The 17,352-nt window shown below is 36.5% G+C and overlaps 1 protein-coding gene across 1 annotated transcript in view; it reads right to left on the bottom strand.

Moving 5' to 3' along the window:
• GRID2 (glutamate ionotropic receptor delta type subunit 2) overlaps nt 1-17,352 on the bottom strand; it is a 1,225,688-nt gene that overhangs the window by 320,932 nt on the left and 887,404 nt on the right. The window contains exon 12 of the mRNA XM_006084662.3: nt 15,417-15,614. Within this exon, the coding sequence (XP_006084724.1) occupies nt 15,417-15,614 (198 nt within the window). The remainder of the gene's footprint in view (nt 1-15,416; nt 15,615-17,352) is intronic.

Here is a 17,352-nt window from a genome sequence, read left to right as displayed (position 1 = left end):
TATGATGCTAGGCACATCGCCCAGAATGTTGCATGCATTCAAAAATGTGTGGGGATAAATGGGGGAATATATGGCATTCTGCTTGGTATACAAAGTAAAAAAAATAACTTCAGCCTTCTGGTTTCCAAAAGAGGACTATGCAAAGAAAAGGCCTCTATATCTATATAGCTATACCTACACTTATACATATAACTACACCTATACCTACAACCTCATATTTCAAAAACCTAGTTTGAAAAAAAGTGAAATAGTTGCTTTTAGAACACAAGATTACCAGGAGATGGATATGGTTTGAAAGCCTTATGGAGCAAAGCAGGAGTTTAACTAAGGTTGAAAATTTAGGAAGATGGAGTGAGTAAGGACAAATGAGGCGGACTGAAGTTGAATGTGATCTCTATGGAGTGTGACAAAATGTAAGTGGGAAGTGAGACATAGACTTCAGAAAATAATGCATGCTTTTCTAAGGTGTTTCAGTTTTTCTTAGACAAGAGAGAAGTGACAGGTTTTTAAGAAAGAATTGAGATATTTTGAGAAGTTTAGAGATGCAAATACATTTAGTCACTCCCCAAATCCTTCTCTATATAATCTTATTTTTGTCTTTTACTCATACCCATCCAAACTCCATCTGAACCTTCTTTGACTGTGCAGGTCTTAAAAACCTATGCTGAATGGTTTCTGAGTAATTTTTTTTTTTTAAATATATTTTATTGATTTTTTACAGAGAGGAAAGGAGAGAGATAGAGAGTTAGAAACATCGATGAGAGAGAAACATCGATCAGCTGCCTCCTGCACATCTCCTATTAGGGATGTGCCCGCAACCCAGGTACATGCCCTTGACCGGAATCGAACCTGGGACCTTTCAGTCCGCAGGCCGACGCTCTATCCACTGAGCCAAACCGGTTTCGGCTGAGTAATATTTTTATCACTGTCATATAACTTGGTTTATTAAAATGATTTTCAAACCAAACTTACACTGGAACTCTGTTCCCCTATGTAAACTCCTAAGGGAATTTAGCACTTGGACTATGGATTCAAACTGACTGAGTTTGAATCATGAACTATCTACAACTTGGCTGAGTGACCATGAGCAAGTTCCATTATCTCCCTGTTTCATTTCTGCAAAATCTATCTCATAGGGATGTTGTGGGTACTGAGAGCTAATAAATGCACAGTATGCTGACTTTATCAGCAATAGTTAGCTCTATATAAGTGCTAATAATTATTATTTGGTCAATTTCAAACCATGTTTTTTAATTTCCTCAGATATCTGTGTTAATTGCCAGTGCTATCAAGATTATTGCTGACTAAAATATGAGACTCTAATTGTAGTGATATTATATTTTTAATATAAAACACAGCATATAAAATAGTTCCAAGCTATTGACACAGAGCTGTAGCTTTTTCTTTATAAAATCACTAACCATTTATATTTTACATATGTACCTTATTTTTTTACCCTTATTAATTGCCCTGTCCCACTACAATAAATTTCCTTTTAGATTTATGTTGTCTATCAGTTTCCTCTTTTAAAACTCTAAATTTATATCTTTATAGTATTACCTGCTGGGGTCTTAGTATTGTCTTATGGATTTTATAACCTCTTTATGACTTGTTTAATTATTACAGTTTTTTTATTTGCTAATGATTTAAATATTTGTGTCCATGTAACCACTGTTGGTATCCAGGTAACGTAAACTATTATTTTTGAGCCTTTGAAAGATACCTTTTTTTTTTTTTTGCCTGTCCCTTATTTTCCCTTCTAATAACAGCATCCCAACTTCCTTGGGGGATCAGCATTGCCCCATGCTGCTTCAAGTGTTTACACTGAGCTACTGCTACCCTAAGTGCTCAAGGTGGCCACAGGGTACCGCCCTGGTGCTGAAAACACTGCTGAAACTGTATAGAACTGAGGTTCTTTGTTGGAACTGTTGATAAAGAGAATCTATGGCCCTGGCTGGGTGGCTCAGTTGGTTGGAGCATGGTCACATGCACCAAAAGATTTTGGGTTGATTCCCAGTCAGGGCATATAACTAGTTTGGGAGCTCGACCTCCAGTTGGGATCAATGTTTCTCTCTGGTATTGATGTTTTCTTCTCTCTCTCTCTCTCTCTCTCTCTCTCTCTCTCTCTCTCTCAAAATCAATAGAAAACATATGCTTGAGTAAGTATTAAAAAAAGAGTGAGAATCTATGTTGATATTGGGATAGGTAAGAGAATGATATCTAAATCCGGACTTGCTGAAAATCACTTTGCTGACACAAGAGGAGGGCCTGCCTGAGAACTGGGACAACACAATGAAAAGCAGAGCTGAGATGAGGAGAGCAGATATGATGGCCTGAAGAGATGAGCCTGGATCTCATCCCTGGATAGTGATAAGCCATTAAAGTATCTGTTCATTTCAATTGGACCATCATTAGAAACCAAAGACATCTAATTAATTTAGCTTGGAAAGTATGAGAAGATTATTTTTAAGATAGAGAATAACTTGAGCTTGTTTTTAAGCACTGAGAAGGGAATAAAAAATGGGGAAGATTGAGATATAAGAGAAACAAAGTAAAGAAAGATAGAGCGACACTTTAATTTCACTCTATGCTAATTAGTCTCATTGCTAATTATCCTAACTGACCTCTTCTCAGCTATTCTTTGACTTATTATTTATTCTCAATTGTTTTTTCTTCACTGACTTTTCTTCTGTCAATTCTTAAATGGTGTATTTCTTCGGCTTCATCCAAAAATCAGCCTAATAATCTCACTGTATGTTTTCTTTTTAATAATCTCATGTAACCACCCAGGTTACTTACCTGAACTCCAGACTCATATCAAGTTACTTAGTTCATTTTCTGTTTGGATAGCTCCAGGAAGGTGTATCCATAGTAAAGAGAATGGGCTTTGATGTCAAACAACTTGAACTCATATTTGAGTTCTTCTATTTATTAGCTATGTGACCTTGAGCAAGTTACGTAGTCTTCTGTGCCTGGGTTTATTATCTACATAATGGGGATATAATTATATATATTTATAAGTATTTTTTAGTGTATTTGTGAGGACTTAAGAAGTCAGTACTCATAAAGCTTTGGAATAGCACTCAGCTATTTGAAAATGTTAATTACTATTATTACTCATTTCCAAAATATTAGTTTTGTCTCTGCACTCTCTACTCTCTACCCAAATATTCCTTCTTTAGTTCTTATGCTAGCAAATGATCCCACTCTCAATTCAATTGTAGTGAAGTGGGAGTGACTGAATATAGTGATCTATGTGGATTACAAAACAAAATTATAAGAGCAAGAGCCCAAAATTTAGCCTTGCAATAAAGATGGAAATTTCTTTTAGATAAGGCTAAACTTAGTAGGTTGATTGATTTTATTAAAGAACAATGAGATACCATTGAAATATTTTAATAACAGGAATGTTATTATCTAATGTATATCATAAAAGATCACTTGACGGCTTTCATTCTTTGATGTAAAAATATTTTCTAGATACTGAAGTTTCAGTGGTACATCAAATGTATAAACTCTTTGCCCCAATTAAGCTTACATTTTAGCAGGGAAAGATGAACAAGTAGGTGCATAGCAAGATGGTGATATGTGTTCCAAAGAACAATAAACCAGGATACGGGGAGATAGGTAGTGCAGAGGGTAGACGTTGCTTGAATAGGTTGGCCATGGAAGGCCCCTCTAATAATAACTTTTCAGCAGAGACTGGGGGAAATATGAGGTGAAGGGGAAGATATTGGGGGAAGAACATTCTAGGAAGATGGTTCAAGAAGTTCAAAAGGCCAAGTTCAGCAAGTGGTGGAAGAGGGAGAAGGACTGTGGGCTTGGAGCACAGGAGTGAGGGAGAAACAGAGGAGGTCACACGAGAATTAGTAGGGCAGAGTATGCAAATAATTTTAAGGATGGTTTTTACTCCAAGTTGGATGGGAAGGTTATCAAATGGCTTTCAGCAGAAGAGTGACTAAATCATCTGACTGCTGTGTTAAAATGTACTGAAGGCAGTCAAGAGTGGACAGAGGGAGAATAACTGGAAATCTATAGCTACAATCCAAGGGAAAGATGTCCATGGCTACAGGTAATGTAGGGAGTAAAGCTGGGGAAAATGGGAATGAAGGAAATCTTTTTTCTGCTTCTGTGGCTGAAAAGATAAGATACAAAACCTTCAGTGAGAAGATATCATTGGCTTTGCTCTTCCTCATCTAATCTATAAACAAATCCTGTTTCTCTTTGCTCTTCCCCATCTAATCTGTCAACAGATCCTGTCAGTCTGCCTTCAAATATATATGAACTCATTACATTTTTAAAATATATAACCTGAGGAAAATTTTACCAATCTATCAGAGTCCGCTGTTAAGAAGAAGGCTATTTGCCTTCCCTGAAACAAATTCCTGAATTCATTTTCTTGGTAATCACAACAACAATTCTACAGATATGGATAAAGCTATTCAAAAAGGTTAAAAACTCTCATAGGCTCATGAGGCCAGTAAATGTGTTAACGGTATCTACAATTAATGATCTGTTCTAATTTAAAGTTTTTGTGTTGCCTTTAAGGATAAGAGAATACATGGAAGGATTTTGAGGTCGAAGACTAAGAAAATAAGGAACTCACACTAGATTCTCATAGTATTTGCAGAAAACTATGAGCCTTAACAACTAAAGATGAGAAGGGTATCGAGGATGGAGAGTGGGACTATAAATGGAAACTTAAAAAGTATGGGAAATGTTTGGAATAGCCATTGTAGAGATGAAAATAAAGAATCAATATCTAATGAATTAAAGGACACTGGAGAATCAGTAAAGGCTCTATTGATAACATTAGCTACGATGGTGTAGACATGAACTCAGTCAGCCAAATACCATGACCTCCTATAGCAGTAACCTATTATTCATATGTAGGATCATAGAGTGGAAATGAGGATGAACACAGAAGGCACAGGAAAAGATCAAGAGCTTCAGGATGCCCTGGGGGTGATTATCCTTATTTTGAGTTTCCATGGAGTAAAAATTTACTTCTATCACTTTCATGATTTACTAGAGACTATGAAGTATATATGTTTTCTCAAATACTGGATTTCTGCTCTCTATTAATGAGACTCTATGCATGTGACTTCCCTTGTATTTTATTAATTACATGCGTGCCTTCTAGGGGGTACTTGTCTTATCACCTCCACTATATTTTCTTCTCATGCATTAAAAACTTAGAGACTTGGCTAAATATTCCTCTTCACCCCCAAACCTACCAACCTCCTAATAAATGTCAGTCTCAATGTAGATGTCTCTTACAATAAATCATTGTGGGCCATTTTTTAAAAATAGACTTTATCTTTTTAAAGTAGTTCTGATTTACAGAAAAATTGAATATGAAGTACATAAAGTGCCTATATACTGCCCCCCCCCATCCCTGGCATGCCATACTCCTCCACCCTACTCTTCCCTGTTATTAACATCTTGCATTAGTGTGGTACATTTGTTACAATGGAATCAATGTAGACAGTATTACTAACTAAAGTTAATTGTTTATATTAGGGTTCAATATTTCAGTGGGTTTTGACAAATGCATTATATCATGTATCCACCATTACAGAATAGTCCTCCTTTCTATGAATATCCCTCTTTCCCTTTTAAACTCCAATTCCTTTTGTCTCTTCAAATGTTCTGTTATGACCCACAAAGTCAACATCTATATTTCAGTCTCTGGTTAATCCTTTCTCTTACTAGATCTTTCATATCTTCACTTTAACTTCACCCACTTTCAACCTTATATTTACATTCTAATTAATTTTTCTAAAATTGCATCCAAGTCTATCTCCCCAGTCATGACTATGCTTCCTTGAACATTTTAGATTTTCTTCCATCTCTATTTCCTTGCCAAGTTTATCCACCATTACTCAACCCTGATATGTATGTTTTAATCTTCCATCCTCTTACACTGGACATTTATTTTCAGCTGAAGAAAGTGACACTATGGTGCAGACTAGTAGCAATGAAAAGTGGCAGTGTTAAATAAACTTCAGCTTAATCCTCAGCACCACTGATCCGTCCTTTTATCTATTTTGATTTAGCATCACCATCACTGCCTTCAATATTTAACTCTCCCAATCTCCTGTACATTATTACATAGTACAGGGGATTGTCCCCTTTAATGTCAACAGACTTCATATCCTATTTTTTCAAGAAATTTGAAGCAATGAGATATGATCTCCTTTAACCCTCCAACCCTCCAACCTCTTGCTTCTAGATTTAAGGATTACCAGACACATTCTCACAATGTTTTGTTTTATTTTTTCCAGGATTAAAAAAACATATTTATCCCAACAAAATAAATTCTCAATCTAAGATTTTATTCTATTTTCTCTGGGATCTTTATCTCTCACATATTAACTTCCTTTTCTTATATTAAATTTTCCTTTATTTTCTTTCCTCAGTTTATAATTATACTCAGGTTTCTCTTAATTGAAAAATAAACAAAATAACAAAAACTCTACCAATATCAATAGCCCCTTCAACTATTATCGCTTTCTCTCTTCTCTTTCCCATCCAAACTTTCTGTAAGAGAAATATATGCATGTTCTGTTATAGCATGCGACTCCGAGTTTTTCCATAACCTTTTGCAATCTGGATTCTTTCCCCACTGTGCTACCAAAGCAGTTCAGGCTTAAGTCACCCAAAACTTCTGAAGAGCCAACTTAGTGGACATTTGAAAGTTCCCATGGCAGATATTTTGGACATTGCTAGTCATAACTTTGTTTTGAAACTCTTTTATCCTAACTGACCTCTTCTCCCATGTTCAGCTATTCTTTGACTATTTAATCTCAATTGTTTTTTCTTCACAAACTTTTCTTCTGTCAATTCTTAAATGGTGTATTTCTTCGGCTTCATCCAAAAATCAGCCTAATAATCTCACTGTATGTTTTCTTTTCAATAATCTCATGTGCATTCATGCTATCAACCACATTCCTAGGCTGATGACTCCTAAATGTATGCCTCTTATTGGGCTCTTTTGTTGAGCTTTAGAGTCCTACATATTTGTGAATCTTCCCTTGGCACATCCAATTCATTCTACTCTAAACTGACCTTATCCCTTTCCTCTCTAGATCTTTCTTAGCAATCTCCTTTATGATGAGTTATACATCATGCTCTTATTAATTGTGAGTTTACTATTACATACTATACACTTATAAATTATCCTTGAATCTTCCTTCACCTTAGTCACTAAATTATATTAATCTTACCTCCTTTATGTCTTTAATATCATATCTTTTCACTCCATTCATATTATTAGTACCTTAGGACACAGTTTCATCACTTCTTGGTTGGAGTGCTACAAAGACCTCTTACGTTATTTTTCACCTTTCTGCTTTTGCTTAAATTTTTTTTGTCTGTCAGTAGACATTCTTTGCTTTCTGCCAATCCCATTTTACCTAGATGTTTACCACTTATTATTCTGTAATCTGCCTATATATTTCCTTCTTTATAAAGTTTAACCTTTTTTTTATCTCTAGGGCTTTCTCAGTGTTCCATTCATGCATCTAGCATTACACTTTCTGCACTGTGCTATAATTATCTAGTTTAATGCCTGCGTTTCCCATTGAGCCAAGAGATATTTAAGGGGAAGAACCATGTTTTATTTGTCTTTGTGTCTCCAGTGCCTAACATAGCACATAGCACAGAGACCATCAATTAAACGTGTTTGTTATAGATGTCATTATCTTATTCACACTTGCCCATGGCATTAATTGGTATGCGTTTAAAAATATTTATGAAATCTCTAAGTAAATATGTTTTCTATGTTGAATGCATTAAAAAATTAGAATGTCTATGAAGGAAATATATTTACTTTTTAAAATTAAGAGTTGCTGAACTTCATGTCAACTATATAAATGAGGAAACCCCTTCCATTTATTCTTTTATATGAATAAGGCTTCTATAAAATAACAAAATTATAGCAATCTAATCTTGAAAGTAAGCCCTACCTTATTTGTTTGTTTGTTTTTTAGCCATGCTACTCAAGTCCTTGAAATCTTTCCATGCAATATGTAGAAAGTCCTTGTGACCTATCATCAACAAACATTTTTAATGACCTAGCATTTGACAAATTAAGTTCTTCTATCTTTTGTTCATTATATTTTTACATGAAATGATATGACTTATAAAGGATAGTAGCAACACCAGTGTTTCCATTGTCCCTTAGGTGCTTCAGAAAATATTTGCACTAAGAACCACATATTGTAAGAAGATTTTTCATGCACAAAAGAGATGCCCTTATTTTATGAAGTAAAAGAAGCTAAGTGTACAATGGCTAAGGAAAATAAGAAACACCAGGGTCATGTTTTCCGGCACATCATTTTTAGGAAAGATTACTTATAGAAACTGAGAATATGGAAATGTACTTCCTATTAAGGTATCTGTACTGGTTTGTCCCTTGGAAAGTCTTCTAATACCTAAGGTATTATTTTGAAAGCTTCTGATTTAAAAGAATGCTACCCCCCAAAAAGAAGTAAATAATACAATACCGAGCTGTCTAGCTCTTAGTGCCATTTATTTTTTTCTTAGTTTTTTGTACTTCTATTCTAAGTTTGATATACTTTTTATTTCCTCTATAAAGTTTTCTGTGGTCTTCTTACCGTTTTTCCCCTTTAACCAGGAAAATATAATTTATCAGTCACATTAACTCACCCGTAACAGTTGCTCCTGTACTGAGCAGAACATAGCTCTCATTTATCTATTTCACACTGAAACATCTTTTGGCCGAATCTCTGTTCTCATAAATTTTAAGGACACATTAATTGCAGAAAGTTATAAAAGCAGTAAGGTACATAAGAAGTGGAGGAGACTTTGGTCTATTTTTAGTTTTTGAATAGACTCCATATACACATTTAGGCAATCATGTGCTCTCTCTGGCTGTAATTTCTTCTCTAAAAATTATGTATGTACTAAAACATTGACACCTAGGTTTAATGGGGAAGCCCTTTAACATGAAATTGACCAACTCTGAAGCCCTAGTGCCACCCCTGGAAATCTCTGTGGAATAATCATATGAACTCAGAAACTTTTCATGTTTCTTATTGGATTCTTTTTAAATGTAATGGTCTGTCCATAATCATCATCATGACAATCTGAGAAACAGTCTTTTAGTTTTGGTCTCCCCTTAGGAAAAAAGACAATTAACCTTGTTAATTTTAGAAGTCTCATTGTCATGGATGGAGGTATTCATTGGCAAAATTTACTGTTATCTAAAATATACTTAGATTCATAAAAATGTTTATTAAAACTATACAACAATAATTACTTTTCTGGAGCTCTGTCATAACATTATTAACCCATTTCAATGGTGTTATTTTGCTTTGCAGCAGTTAATAACCTGATGAAGTTTTAATATAATGAATCTTGTTCTATAACCTAAATTGACTACCCTTTCTTTCTTAAAATGTTATCTTCCCTTGGCTTTGATGGCACCAAATTCTCTCACTTTTTTTCCTATCTCTCTGCTACTCCCCAAAATCTCCTGTTTGTTTATCCTCCTCCCCCTGCTTAATAAGTGCTTCTCAAAGCCTAGTCAGAATGACTAAATACTTTCTGAATAGAATAAAAATCTAGTTTCAATAAATAGCTTTATAGTTTTTCTGGCTAAAACTTATACATTCATAAGTTAACTTCTTTATGCCTGAAATTTTACTTTGTAAAAAGACTGAGGGGAAGTTTATCATGGAATAAATTCATGCTCTTACACACAGATGAAAACAATCATATTGATTGTTTATGAAGAACAACATACTATTGATTGTTTGGTTGTTATGCAATAAATTCTTAAAGTGTTAAAACAATTACAGTTGGAAGTGATCTTTCCATTAATATACTTGTACTCCTCACTTCACAGGTATGGAAGCAAGTCTCAAAAATTTAACTGGAAGCAAGCACACAAACCCAATTAAAAGCAGCACCAAACATTGGACTAATTCTAATGCTTTTTACTGTGAAAGTCTGTTGGCATAATAACTCTTAAAGATTTTATCCACTCTTTCTATACAATAAATTTGTATAATGCCTTTTTCTTTTCTTTACCCTATTTTGATATAATTGCTTATCTGGGTTCAGATCTGGCAGGACCCCTCAGGAATACAAAGATAGAACACTAGGTTTGCGAATTTACAATAAAGGAATATAAGATAAATTGTAAGAGGGATAAGATTTGATCATTCTCTTTTTTAATAAAAATACTGAAATTAATGTTTTTCAAATAAAATTCCATATGTAATTGAATCATTAAATAAATTAATTCCAGTAATTCTAGGATACGAAAACAGCTTTGTTATTTTTTCCTGCCACTATCTTAAAATCTTTTATTTTTTCTCTTCTCCATCTCTTGGAAATTACTTAGTCAGATACTTTATTTTTCTGAATAATTTAATCATTTCAGAAATAATTCTAGTTCAGCAATGATGGGATAGTTTTTATTGGATTCACCCAACAAAAAAATAACAGTTGTAAATTCTGAATAAATTTTTGTAAAAATTTAAAGTTCTGAAGGTTAACCAAAGCCAGGCAGAAACTGTAGGCTATTCAACCATTAAACAATACTAACTGTATAAAGTGAGACCCACTTTTAAATGGCTTATTCATGGAGGACCTATCTCTATATAGGTGACAAGGGGTAGCTAGAACACAAGGAGGAATCAGTTAGAAGAAAGAGTTTGAGGCAGCCAGGATAGCTAGAATAGGGTAATCACAAAAAGAAGGCAGAGATATCAAAATTGTAACTGACAAGGACTCTAAAGCAGCCATTATAATAAAATATGATAAAAGACTTAGAAGATGGTTATAATGACTAGAAAGATGGGGGATCTCAACAGAGAAATGGAAATTATTCCTTAAAAACTGAAACTCTAGAACTGAAAAGTAAGCTATCTAGAATAAAAATGTTACTGAATGGACTTAAAAGAAAATTGGAAATTGGAAGGAAAGAATCCATAAACCTGAAAGCAGATCAAGATAAATTATCCCAGCTAAAGGACAGAGAGTAAAAATCTATAATAATAAAAACATAATATGCTAATTAGACCGGACGTCCTTCTGGACATCCTTCCAGATGACCTTCCGGAAGAAGCCAGGGCTGCGAGGGAAGTCCGGGTCCTGGGTGTTGGAGGGAAGCCCGGATCCTGAGTGCCAGAGGGAAGCTGGTGCCAGCAGCCAGGGGAAGGAAGGCCTACTCTTGCATGAATTTCATGCATCGGGCCTCTAGTATTTTAATAAAATAAATGAGACATCTGTGACTTAGAGATATTAAGAGGTCTAAATTAAATATTCTGTGAGCCTCAACTTGAGAGAAGAAAGGAAAGGCAGTAGAAAAAAAATTGTAGAAATAATTGTCAACATTTATTAAACTTTGTAAAATATATACTAGAAGCTCAGTGAGCTCCTATCAGGATTAAATACAAAGAAAACCACATTTAGACACATTATAGTTAAACATCAAAAATACAAAGAGGTTGTACATTTACACTGTAAAATACTACTGGGCCATAAAAATAAGGAATCTTACCCTTTGCTACAGCATAGATGGATCTAGAGAGTATTATGCTAAGTGAAATAAACCAATGAGAGAAAGACAAGTACCATAGATTTCACTCACATGTGGAATCTAATGAACAAAATAAACTAGCAAACAAAATAGAGACAGACTCGTAGATGGAGAGCATGCTGACAGCTATGGGAGGGGGTGTTGAATTAAGAGGAGGATTGAGCAAAAATAAAAATAAAAAAAGAGAAAAAAACTTATGGATTCAAACAACAATGTGGTGATTGCCAGGACAAGAGGTATGAGCTGGGATAGGGTATAGGGGGGATAAATGGTGATGGATGGAGATTTAACCTGGGTTGTTGCATACTTAATACAGTGTACAGATGATGTGTTGTAGAATTGTGCACCTGAACCTGTATAATTTTTTTAAACAATGTTACCTCAATAAATTCAATAAAAAGAAAAATTAAGGATTTAAAAAACTGAAAAGAGAATTTTAAAAAAGGCAATCCTCACACTAAAACAAAACAACAACAAAAAGAAACCAAAGTATAAATAATGGTCAACTTCTCATCATAAAAAAATACTGGGCAAAAGACAATAGAATGTCATCTTTAAAGTGATGAATATCCTATCTAATAAAAGACAAAAAGGGTAATTGACCATACCTTCGCTACCCTTCACATTGGCTAATCAGGGTGATATGCAAATTAACAGCCAACTAAGATGGCGGCCGGCAGCCACGCAGCTGAAGCGAGCAGGAGGCTTGCTTGCTCCAGTGATGGAGGAAGCCAAGGTTCCCCGCCTGCCACGGCCCGGCTCTGAGCACCGAAAGCAACAATGTTTCAATTATAGAAGCTAAACAAACCCCAGATACCTGCTTTCAGCCGGCCGTGGCCACGGAGCTGGAGCCGGCTCTCAGCTCCAGTGACAGCAACAAAGTTTCAATTATAGAAGCTAAACAAACCCCAGATACCTGCTTTCAGCAGGCCCTGACCTCAGAGCTAGAGCCGGCTCTCAGCTCCAGTGACAGCAATGAAGTTTCAATTATAGAAGGTAAATAAATCCCAAAATTAAAAAAAAAAAGAAAAAAGGAGAAGTTGGGAGCTTCAGTCGCCGGCCAGCCTGAAAACGGCCGTCAGCCCCTCACCCAGACTGGCCAGGCACCCCACTGGGGACCCCCACCCTAAAGGGGGTATGACCAGCCTGAAAACAGCCATCAGCCCCTCATCCAGGCTGGCCAGGCACCCCAGTGGGGACCCCCACCCTGAAGGGGGTGTGACCAGCTGCAAATAGCCATCAGCCCCTCACCCAGGCTGGCCAGGCACCCAAGAGGGACCCCCACCCTGATCTGGAACACCCTTCAGGGCAAACCAGCTGGCCCCCACCCGTGCAGCAGGCCTCTATCCTATATAGTAAAAGGGTAATATACAAACTGACCCTAACAGCAGAATGACTGGGAATGACTGGTCACTATGACACACACTGACCACCAGGGGGCAGACGCTCAATGCAGGAGCTGCCCTCTGGTGGCCAGTGCGCTCCCACATGAGGGTGCTCTGCTCAGCCACAAGCCAGGCTGATGGCTGCCAGTACAGCAGTGGTGGTGGGAGCCTCTCCTGCCTACTCAGCAGCGCTAGGATGTCTGACTGCAGCTTAGGTCTGCTCCCTGCTGTCAAGTGGACATCCCCCGAGGGCTGCCGGGCTGCCAGAGGGATGTCTGATTGCCATCTTAGGCCCAATCCCTGGGGGAGCAGGCCTAAGCCAGCAGGTGGTCATCCCCTGAGAGGTCCCAGACTGCGAGAGGGCACAGGCCGGGCTGAGCCTCCCCCCCCCCCCCGAGTGCACAAATTTTTGTGCACCGGGCCTCTAGTCTATAATAATAAAAGCGTAATATGCTAATTAGATTGGACATCCTTCCGGATGAAGTCGGGGTTGCAAGGGAAGCCCAGGTCCAGGTGCCGGTGGCCAGAGGCAAGCCTGAGTCCCTGGTGCCGGAAAAAAGCCCTGGGCCCAGGTGCCAGAGGGAAGCCAGTGCCAGCAGCAGGAGGAAGGAAGGCCTACTCTTGCACTGTCTTTAGTTCCCTATTTGTACCTTTGAAAGACAAATGATTGTTTCAATAAAAGACTATGGCATTTTCTGTGGAGTTCATAAAATATAAATATATGGCAGCAATAGCACAAAGGGTAAGGTGGGTGTAAATTGAATTACATTGTAAGTTTATTACTTTTTAAATCTGAAGTGGTATAATATATCTAGATAGAATGTGATAAGTTAAGAATGCATATTATGTTCTAACCACAGACAAATAAAACTACAAAGAAACACAGCTAAAACGCCAAAAGAGAAAATAAAATCAAACACTAAGAACATTCAATTAGTTCAAAGGAAAGGAAGAAAAGAAGGAACTTAGGAAGAAACTAGGACACATATAAATCAAATAGTAAATCATAAACCTAAATCTGAATATTTAACAATTAACCAGGAAGACATAATAATTATAAATGTGTATGAATTAATAAAAGAACTTAAAAAATAAAACAAATCTACAGAAATATAGATTAAGACATAGAGAAGTTTATGTTTTCTTCCAGGATTTTTATGGTTTCATAACTTACATTTATCCTTTGAGACAGCATGTAGGGACGTCGAGAGTATTATGCTAAGTGAAATAAGCCAATCAGAGAAAAACAAGGAACAGACTGATGAATCTCAGAAGGAAAGCAGGGTTGGGGGTAGTAGGGTTGGTGATTAACCAAAGAACTTATATGCATATATGCATAACCCATGGACACAGATAATAGTATGGTGAAGGCCTGGGGCAGGGGGAGGGGGTGGAGGGAGTGGGCTAGAATTGATCAATGGGGAAAAAAGGGGTATATCTGTATAATTTTCAACAATAAAGATACTTTTAAAGTGTTTAAAAATAAAAAGACAGAAATTTAAACACCTCTCCAATAATTGAAAGGCTAAGGACAAAAATATCAGTAAAAATAGATTTACCTTATTTATATATTTATATCCTAAAAGTTAAAATGATTAGTTCTTAAGTGATCAGGATTTTATTTACTTTTTACAAATAACACTGTGTTTTTAAAAGAAAACAATGACATGAATTATGTTTGTAAATTGCATTGTGACTTCATCATGTACCATATACTGACAAAATGTTTGAAGTATAAATTTGGCAAAGGTAAGTCTTTGTTCTAGATACATTTCTATCATCTATATATATAAAAACCTAAGCAACTGTTAAGACCGAACAACCAGAACAAATGGTTGACCAGTCGCTATGACGTGCACTGACCATCAGGAGGCAGATGCTCAATGCAGGAGCTGCCCCCTGGTGATCAGTGTGCCCCCACAGCCAACCTCCTGCTGGCCAGCTGACCCCCCCCAATAGGCCTCGATCACAGCCAGGCTGAGGGACCCCAATCGTGCACGTATTCGTGCACTGGGCCTCTAGTAGGAAATACTCTAAAATCTAGCTTTGTTTTGTCATTAATTTTTTTTTTTTTTTAAATATATTTTATTGATTTTTTACAGAGAGGAAAGGAGAGGGATAGAGAGTTAGAAACATCGATGAGAGAGAAACATCGATCAGCTGCCTCCTGCACATCTCCTACTGGGAATGTGCCCGCAACCCAGGTACATGCCCTTGACCGGAATCGAACCTGGGACCTTTCAGTCCGCAGGCCTAGTAGGAAATACTCTAAAATCTAGCTTTGTTTTGTCATTAATTTTTCAACAAAGATCATAAAATAGTATTGGCTAAGACTTTGGCATTCAACACCACCACTTAATACTTTGCTTTGCATTTATTTTATATTAAATTAGCTTCCTGGGGTTATAGTTCAACCTTTAGATACATCGTAGATAAATAACAAAGTAAATGCTTACCTTAAAGACTAGTTCTCCTACCAAGCCATTCCATGTCCCATCTTCCTGTGGGCTTCCATATTTGTGATCCGGTGCAACATAAATATCATAGTTAAATCCCAGGTAGTTAGATAAGGCATCCAAAACATCAATGGAGAAGCCCTGGTATTTCTTGGGTTTACCCAGTACATTTTCAGAGACCATTACAAAAGGTTCTTCCTGCAGGGAAATAAGAGATATCCGTGATGTCAATCTATATTGCTCCTTAAAAAGCAAAGGTTAATTCTTCTAAGAGTGTTGCTTATAGTCTAAAAATTGCTTTTGCACTTTGAGATAATTAACTTAGAAATAGAACTTGTGTGTTGTTAATATAAGTTGTGTATTGTTAATGTAGCATATTACTAAACAATGTTTAATTACCCAATTTCTTGTCAGCTCTCATTTAATTATAGACATACCACTTAACGACAGGCATATGCTCTGAGACATATGTCCTTAACCGTTTTTGTCATTGTTCAAACATCATAAACTGTACCTACACAAACCTCAATGGTACAGCCCAGTGGTCGGCAAACTCATTAGTCAACAGAGCCAAATATCAACAGTACAATGACTGAAATTTCTTTTGAGAGCCAAATTTTTTAAACTTAAACTATATAGGTAGGTACATTGTTATTAACTTAATTAGGGTACTCCTAAGCTGGCCTTTGCTAAAAACGTCCTCAATCTGATTGAGGTAAGTTCACTGTGGTCGACCCCTTCCAACTCTCCCATCCTCAACTCCTACATGAATCGCGTGCGCCTCCCTCGCGCTGTTTATCCCGCTGCCTGCCTGCACCTCGTCTCAAGTTGCCCGACCGACCGACACCCCCCACCTCTTCTAATACCACTTCTTCAAAATAGACTCGCCCAGGCCGAAAACTGACTTCTGCGCATGGGCCACGAAGTTTCAATCGCATTGTATGTGCGCGCCCGCGTGGTATTTTGTGGAAGAGCCACACTCAAGGGGCCAAAGAGCCGCACGTGGCTCGCAAGCCACGGTTTGCCGACCACTGGTATAGCCTATTACATACCTAGGCTATATGGTATAGCCTATTGCTCCTAGGCTACAAGCCTGTATGGTATGTTACTGTATAAAACAACACAAAATTAAATCAAGCACAAGAAAAAATGATACAATCAACACACTTGGTAAATACAAGATATATGAGGTTGCTGCAGGTATAATGTGGCATACTCTTATACAGAAAACATTTTATATAAGTATATGGAGTTCACTATAAAATAATAATACGTATATTATAGTAAGTGCATAAACAAGTAACATAGTTATTATTATCAAGTATTATGTACTGTACATAGTTGTATGTGCTATACTCTTATATAACTGTCAGTGAAGTTTTGGAACTTGTAATAGAAAAGAAATTTGTTCCTTTTCTAAGGCAACAATACTAAGCTTGGTTTAATCATTTTTATCTGTGCACCTATTTCAAAGTTTGTTCATTCATTGACTCATCTGTTTAACATGCATTGAGCAGCTACTCAACATAGTGAGAGATATGGTAAAAACTCATGAGTACCATTTTCAAAATAATTTTAACCTAGTATTAGGAAAAGTCATGTACTCAAAAAATATAAAGCAAAACAAAAGCAATGTACAACATAACTGGGACAAACAAAACACCAGAGAAAGAAAATAGACTCTAAAAGAAAAGGAAAATCACCATTTTGGGTTAACCCACTTTGTACTATTTTAACAGATAAGAAAAATCAGAAACAAAAGTTTCAACTTAAGGTCACACAACACGTTACAGAAGAGGAAGGCATCATAATTACTTACTTCAACTTTATCTCCTGTGACCTTGAATTTTTCAACCTATGAATTAAAATCTAGGATAAGGATAACATAATTTGTCTCAGATTTTAATGCAATTTAAGTTGACATGAGACTTGTAGA

The sequence above is a fragment of the Myotis lucifugus genome, unplaced genomic scaffold (assembly GCF_000147115.1).
Source record: "Myotis lucifugus unplaced genomic scaffold, Myoluc2.0 scaffold_12, whole genome shotgun sequence".
NCBI lineage: Eukaryota > Metazoa > Chordata > Mammalia > Chiroptera > Vespertilionidae > Myotis > Myotis lucifugus.
This window is presented reverse-complemented; position numbering and strand designations above follow the sequence as displayed.